The sequence below is a fragment of the Hyposmocoma kahamanoa genome, unplaced genomic scaffold (genome assembly GCF_003589595.1).
Source record: "Hyposmocoma kahamanoa isolate Upper Pololo Valley unplaced genomic scaffold, ASM358959v1 100223, whole genome shotgun sequence".
In the NCBI taxonomy this organism is placed as follows: Eukaryota; Metazoa; Arthropoda; class Insecta; order Lepidoptera; family Cosmopterigidae; genus Hyposmocoma; species Hyposmocoma kahamanoa.
In genome coordinates, this window is record NW_020653276.1 from 1,344 (window position 1) to 8,548 (window position 7,205).

At 40.5% G+C, this 7,205-nt stretch overlaps 2 protein-coding genes across 2 annotated transcripts; one reads left to right on the top strand and one right to left on the bottom strand.

The window, feature by feature from the left end:
- Nucleotides 1-426: 426 nt before the first annotated feature.
- On the bottom strand, nucleotides 427-2,053 carry LOC113229762 (piggyBac transposable element-derived protein 4-like; the record flags this gene model as incomplete). The annotated part of the gene is made up of 2 exons (XM_026463448.1): nucleotides 1,819-2,053; nucleotides 427-1,738 (listed from the first exon to the last, which is right to left on the bottom strand). A coding segment is annotated over exon 2 (1,305 nt), but the record flags the coding sequence as incomplete, so codon positions are not given.
- A 981-nt stretch (nucleotides 2,054-3,034) lies between these two features.
- On the top strand, nucleotides 3,035-5,620 carry LOC113229771. The gene is made up of 2 exons (XM_026463456.1): nucleotides 3,035-3,402; nucleotides 4,580-5,620. Exons 1-2 carry the CDS (start codon nucleotides 3,374-3,376, stop codon nucleotides 5,607-5,609), a joined length of 1,059 nt encoding a protein of 352 aa, XP_026319241.1. The 5' UTR covers nucleotides 3,035-3,373; the 3' UTR covers nucleotides 5,610-5,620.
- The last annotated feature ends 1,585 nt before the right edge of the window (nucleotides 5,621-7,205 follow it).

The window sequence follows — 7,205 nt, forward strand, 5'->3', positions numbered from 1 at the left end:
ATCTACTTACCTTTTTAAGTCAAGAAAATCGTTCTATTAATCGTACGATTTCCGTCCGGTCACACACGAACGATGTGATCGAACGATTCTCAGTCTCTGTGCGGAGAGAAAACGTGTTGCACGTATCGTACGCGGGTGAGCGATGGAGTCGCAACTACTTTGGCGAGGAAGGCGAGTGTTGTTTTTTCTTATTTCAAGATGTGGTTCAATCAGTGCAAGACCTAATGTCTTTAGAAAATGTCTCCTATTGCTCTTATCTTCAGGACTATTTAACATTTGTATAATTTTGGCATTTATTCCAGTAGTATTGAGCATCCAAAAAAATAGTGTGAGTGGCCATCTCCTTGAGTTTCGTGACACATCATAAGACTGAATAAGTTTATCAACATTGTCAACACCGCTTTTAGTCTTATTATAAAATGTTACCATTGCAGGCTTTTGTTTCACACCTGTTTCAACGTCTATTTGATTGTCATGGTGAAGAGACGAAAGCATAAACACATTTTTTCGTGGTTTAGGCACATAGGATACTAGTGTCAAATTTAGCTGAAATCCAAATAGAGACGAATATTCTTCACGATTTCCAGATCTAAATTTTTCAGGTATGCAAGTTTTGTTACGTTTCATAGTACCAACAGCAGTAAGTTTATGATGATCTAATAGATGATGAAAAGTTTGATAGCTTGTGAACCAGTTATCCATTGTAATGTTTCGCCCTGATTGTGAAATAGGTGTTACAAGACGGTCAACAACGTCATGTGGTTTATTGCTGACCTTGTATGGTCCTTGTGGCTGTTCTCCTAAATAAATTTCCAAATTCAAAGAATAATACGTTTTAGCATCAACAAGCGCAAATATCTTAATTCCATACTTAGCTGGTTTACTAGGTAAATACTGACGAAATTTACAGCGCCCACGAAAGGCAACCAGCTCTTCGTCAATTGTTAAATTCTCAAAAGGTGTGTAATTTGACTGACAATTTGCTATAAAATCTTCGAACAGCTTTCTAAATGGCGCTAACTTATCTAATGACTGTCTTTCTTCACGTGTACTGGAATCATCAAATCTTAAATGGTTGATAATAAATACAAATCTTCTCAGACTCATAGTCATAGGAAAAATAGCAATTCCTGTCCCGTCGTTGCACCATAGATCTTGTAAATTTTGTCTTCCAGATTTATAAAGCCCCGCAAGATAAGTGAGTCCAATAGCTGCCCTCAATTCACATAAAGTAATTTCTGAATATGAATATTCGTTTGAACAACTCAAACCATGCCTGATTGTTCTAATTCGTGCATTTGTATGTGTCACTATCTCAAGTAACATGGTTTCATTTATAAAAAGATTGAAACACTCTAAGGCCGATTTTGAATCTCGTGCTTGAAGATTTACACCTGGAGTGTTTCGAAGAATATTCTCGCTTCGTGTTCGGACATTATATCTAGCGGGATTTTTGTACCATATAGTGTTATCTTTACCTTTATAGGTTCTCCCTGAAGGATGTGAAGCTAGCATAGACAATGGCACATCCGATTCAGAATCAGAATCATTTTCCACAACATCCGCACTTCCTGGTCCAAAATCGTCCCCCTCCGAACTAGAAGAATTGCTGTTGTTGTAGTCACTGACGTGATCAGACTCGTCTCCACTTGAATTATAAATAACATCGTCTTGTTCTGATAAATCCAATAAGAAATTTGCAATATCTTCATCTCGCAGAGAATCCCCCATTGTGTAACTATAAAAAAACAAAAAAATTACTATTTTGTATGAATATTACTTCAAATTATGTAAAAAAACAACTTAGTCAATACTTACATAAAAAAGTCACTACGTATGCCTGGTCGGGTCTGTGAGTCCCGCACGCGCTTTACACGCGTCTTACTGCTAAGAGAGCGCGTCCCGGACTGAGGTAGCGGGCGGAGGGCGTCAAGCAACTCCTAACGGTCAGCTACTGAAGACTATAACGCGCGTATTTTAAATTTGAATGAATGACATAATCTAAAGTGCATGTATGGGTCCGTGGGACCCTACCAGGCATGCCGAATAACGCACACACTCAACATAGCCCCGCACTAGGGAAACCCTGTGTCGCGGGTGCCATGTGCATAGCAAACGACATAACGGACGAAACGGACAAAGCAAAGATCAAACGGAGGGCAATCTTACTAAGTGCGCTGAGTGAGTCAACGTATAAGTTAGCAAATGACCTGGCGTTGCCTAATAAGGTTGAAGAAATAGAGTATAATGAGATATTGAAATTATTAGACAATCATTTTACGCCAAAACGTATCGGTTTTGCGGAGAAGTCAATTTTTTACTCAGCAACTCAGCGTCTGAGAGAAAGTCACACTCAATGGGCCGCTAGAATTAGAGGTTTGGCGGCACACTGCGGATTCAAAAGTTTGGAGGAAACCTTGCTGGATAAGTTCATCATGGGAATGGTGGCAGGTCACGAGCGAGACAAATTATTTGCGCAGGATCAGACCGACTTGACACTGGCAAAAGCGGTAGATATGGCAGAAAGTGTGCGTTGCGCCCGCCGGGCCGCCTCTGCCGTGCAAGGCACCGGCAGCGCCGTCGCGTCCGTGCCAACGGCGGACCTCGTATACGCTATCTCCAAAGGGGATAAGTGCAGTGTGTGTGGATATAATAATCATCAGTCAATCCAGTGCCGTTTTAAAAATTACAAGTGTAAAAAGTGTAATCGGAAGGGTCATTTGCGGAAGATGTGCTCATACGTTGATAAAGTGAAATTCATTGAGGAAGGTAATGTGGAATCGGGTGACGACGGTGAGTTCGTTTTAAATATTCGTTGCATGAAGGGTAGACCGATGGTCGAGTTGGTGAATATCGGTGGATGTTTTTTAGAGTTCCAAATTGACAGTGGCTCAGCAGTGAGTTTACTGTCGGAGGTTATGTATTATTGTCATTTTAGTAAAATACCATTATCACCCACTAACAAGAAGTTAGTCAGTTATACAGGAGGAAAAATCATGACGCGCGGAATTTTAAAAATACCTGTAACATATCTGGTCCGTCCCAAAAGTATCGAACATTTTTCAGGAAAAATACTTTTATTGAACTTATCGGTACCATACATTAGTACTCTTCAAAATAACACCCTTCAGCATCGATGCACTTTTGTAGGCGAGTTTTCCATGCCCGGAAGGCCCCCTGGAAGACGTCAACGGGTAGGTCCTTCAGCGCCCTCGTCGTAGCTTCTTGGATGTCCTTAATTGTGCCCCAATGCTTGCCTTTGAGCTTCGACTTGATGCTGGGAAACAAGAAGAAGTCTGCCGGGGCGACGTCAGGATTGTAGGGAGGCTGCGGGACCAGCGGGACTCCTGCTTTGGCCAGATAGTTGCTAACAATGAAGGCTGTGTGCGCTGGCGCATTGTCATGGTGCAGCCGCCACGTGTCTTTCATTCCTGGCCGCACGCGAGTGACCCTCTGCCGGAGCCTTTTGAGCACTTCCACGTAAAAAGCGGAGTTCACAGTTCGGAGTTCAATGGTTTGTGTTTTTTTATTGTAACCTGTACAATAAAAAAACACAAACCATTGAATTGTATGTGGTACGGGATAACGGTACGTCACTTTTAGGTCGCGATTTTATTCAAAAATTTAATTTGGAATTAGTACCCATAGTTAATGCGGTATATTCCCAATACGACTGTGTAGAAAAAGATTTGATAAAACAATTTCCATCGGTATTCTCTGGCAAGCTCGGTGAATTTAATAAATATACGGTTGAACTTCGTATGAAGCCAAATTCAAAACCAATTTTTTTCAAAGCAAGACTTGTGCCTTTTGCGCTGAAGGAAAAAATAGATAAAGAGTTAGACCGACTAGTCGGTTTGGGAGTTTTAAAACCTGTAAAATTCTCCGAATACGCTTCACCCGTGGTACCTGCTTTGAAGAAGGATGGTGGGTTAAGGCTTTGCGCCGATTATTCAGTTACCATCAATAAACAATGGCTAGTAGATAAGTACCCATTACCAACCGTAGAGGAACTGTTTGCAAAATTAAATGGCGGAGTACAGTTTAGCAAAATAGACCTGTCCATGGCGTATAATCAGTTCCGACTAAATGAGGCGTCACAGGACTTAACTGTTATCAATACTCATCGCGGCCTGTTTAAATTCACAAGGCTAGTGTTCGGACTTTCATCAGCGCCAGCGATATTCCAGCGCGCTATGGAATGCGTACTAGCAGGGCTAGAAGGGGTAGTATTTTTTTTAGATGACGTGTTAGTGACGGGCGAGAACAGAGAACAACATAAACAACGGCTGACCGCGGTTTTGCAACGCTTACAAGAAGCAGGATTAACAGTACAACCCAATAAATGTGAATTTTATAAGGAGGAGATATGCTATCTAGGCCATGTGATAGATAGACACGGAATTAGGAAGTCACCCGACAAGGTAATAGCAATTTTGAACGCAAATAAACCACAAAATCTAACACAATTACAGTCATTTTTAGGATTAACTAATTATTACAGAAATTTTGTGCCAGACGCTTCGTCATTGTTAAGTCCATTATATAAATTATTGCATAAGAACTCAAAGTGGGAATGGACGTCGGAACAAGACGAAGTTTATAGTAAAGTAAAAGCGATATTGTCGTCAGAAAATGTGCTCACGCACTACGACCCAGATGCAAAATTAATTTTAACAGTCGATGCGTCACCAACAGGGCTAGGGGCCGTATTGTCGCAAATAGGTAAAGACGGTCACGAGAGGCCCGTTTGTTATGCGTCTCGGACACTTAATTCTGCGGAAAAAAATTATTCTCAGATACAGAGGGAGGCAACAGCGATAATATTCGGCGTTCGTCGTTTCCATCAATACCTTTACGGCCGTGCTTCGCCCTTTGTATTACGAACAGACCACAAACCGCTACTAACCATATTCGGACCCCACCGCGGTATCCCTGAAGTGTCAGCAAATAGACTCCAGCGCTATGCGATATTCCTAGCGGCGTACAATTATACAATAGAATATATACGTAGTAGCGACAACAGTGCCGATTTCTTATCACGGTTATCAATAGGGCCGACGGATGGGCGGGTCGTAAGGGAAGGCTGTGCGCTGTTACAGAGCGAGAAGTGCGGCGAGAGCGAGACCGCTGCATACGTTAACTTTGTTGTCGAGGGCAACCTGCCGGTGACGTTACACGCGCTGCAGCAGGAAACCGACCGCGATCTGTTATTAAGCAAAGTAAAAGGTTACGTAATGCATGGTTGGCCTCGGAAAGTGACAGATTCGAATTTAAAACCTTTTCACAACTGTCGTTTCCAACTTTCAATTGAAAATGGGGTTTTAATGCGTGGCCACAAGGTAATCATACCACAGTCCTTCAGAGAAACAATTTGTAACGAATTGCATAGTTCTCATTTTGGTATAATTCAAATGAAGGCTGAAGCGCGGAAGAGACTATGGTTTCCTGGTATTGATGCAACTCTGGAGCGATTGGCGGCCGCGTGCTCCGTGTGTACTGCACTGCGGCCCGCGCCGCCGCACGCGCCGCTCGCTTCGTGGCCACACCCCCCAAGTCCGTTCTATGAACCCTATGGTTCATATGGATTTTTTAGGCCCGCTAAATAACCAAATGTTTTTGATAATTGTAGATGCATATAGTAAATGGGTAGAATGCTATTTAATGTCAAATTCTTACGGGTCAACAGCAGTAATTAGTAAATTGTGTGATTACATGTCAAGGGTGGGGGTGCCCCACACGATAGTGAGTGATAATGGTACTTCGTTTACATCATTAGAATTTAAAGAATTTTGTAAACTAAACGGTATAAATCATATGTTATCACCAGCTTACCACCCGTCAAGTAACGGACAAGCTGAAAGCATGGTAAAGATAGTAAAAAAAGGATTAAAAACTATAATCCTAAAAGAAATAAGAACGAAAATATGTTTATTTCGCACACACAATATACTCCATTGCTTCATAAACGTTTATATTTCCTATGCACGACAGCAAAAACAACTCAGTGGATATTGTTGAACTTTCGAACTGAAATCGATTGATACTCTAGGAACAGTGTATCACTACGCAAAATGTCGTACAAAGCGGGCCAGAAGCAAGATAATGATAAAATGAATAAAACTAAAAAAAAAAATTAAGCTAAACTATTTAATTAACAAATAAAAATCTTAATCAATTCTTAGTTTTCATTACATTATTATAACAATGTGAAGAATGTTCTCGTAGTTCCATATTTCTTTTGAATCTTGGATCTATCAATTCTGGAAGGAGGCAGTTCTTATAAAATCGAATTAAATGTGTTTCCATATTCTCCTTCCAGAATTGATCGTCTTTGGCTATAAATTCATATTTTATTTTTCCAGGGCCCGTCCAAACAGCAAAAACACAAGTCTTTTCCCCTATAATTCGTAGTTGACCTTGAATTTGGAAATACCATTTATGTTTTGTGTTTACTACTAATTGGTTCGAATTCGAAGCATATTTCCAAAAGTCGATTTTTTTTTGTCTTATCGCTTCTTCTGGGTCCATTTCATATGCCGATGACGGGCATTTGATTTCTACTATACCGTGTTCACACTTTCCATCAGGACTTGCACCTAGAAAAGAAATCTCTTTATCGATTGACAACCCACACTGCAAAATTTTCGTGTTTAACACTTTTTCAAGGTCGCGTAGTGCGGTGTACTCATTATTTTTACCATGTTTGATGGATGGTACATTACTTAAATCTCGACCATACAAAATTTGTTTTACCAATGGTGCACAATTGGTGTTTGAGCGCCGTTTACAGACTGTAGAAAACCATGAAGCTGTAAGTAACTTCCTTCTGGTTTCCAACCATAAAGCACTGGCACTTTGTAATATTGTGTCTTGTTCTATCTTGACTTTTTCTTCAGGAGTTATTTCTAATCTCAACAAAAAACTCTTTTTTTTCATATTGGTACTGTTTATCGTCCATGTCAACTTTTTGACATTCTTCGCCATAATGAGCATCTCTATTAGTGGTAGATTTGAAGACTTTCTTCTTTTTGACATTGTTTTCTATTCTTTTCAAATTTAATTGTTGACGATAGCTTTCTAACTGAACTATTTCATGGTTGGCTTCAGTGCCAAAAATATATTTATGAACAGTAGACTGTAATAAACCCGAATTATACAATATCACGGCTGCTGCACAGCGACCAGCATATGATCGCCGTTGC

Coding starts and splice junctions, on each gene's coding strand:
- LOC113229771 (XM_026463456.1), top strand. CDS start 3,374: ATGAAGGCTGTGTGCGCTGGCGCATTGTC. Junction 3,403..4,579: donor GTGTGCGCTGGCGCATTGTC/ATGGTGCAGCCG, acceptor AAAGTGGGAATG/GACGTCGGAACAAGACGAAG.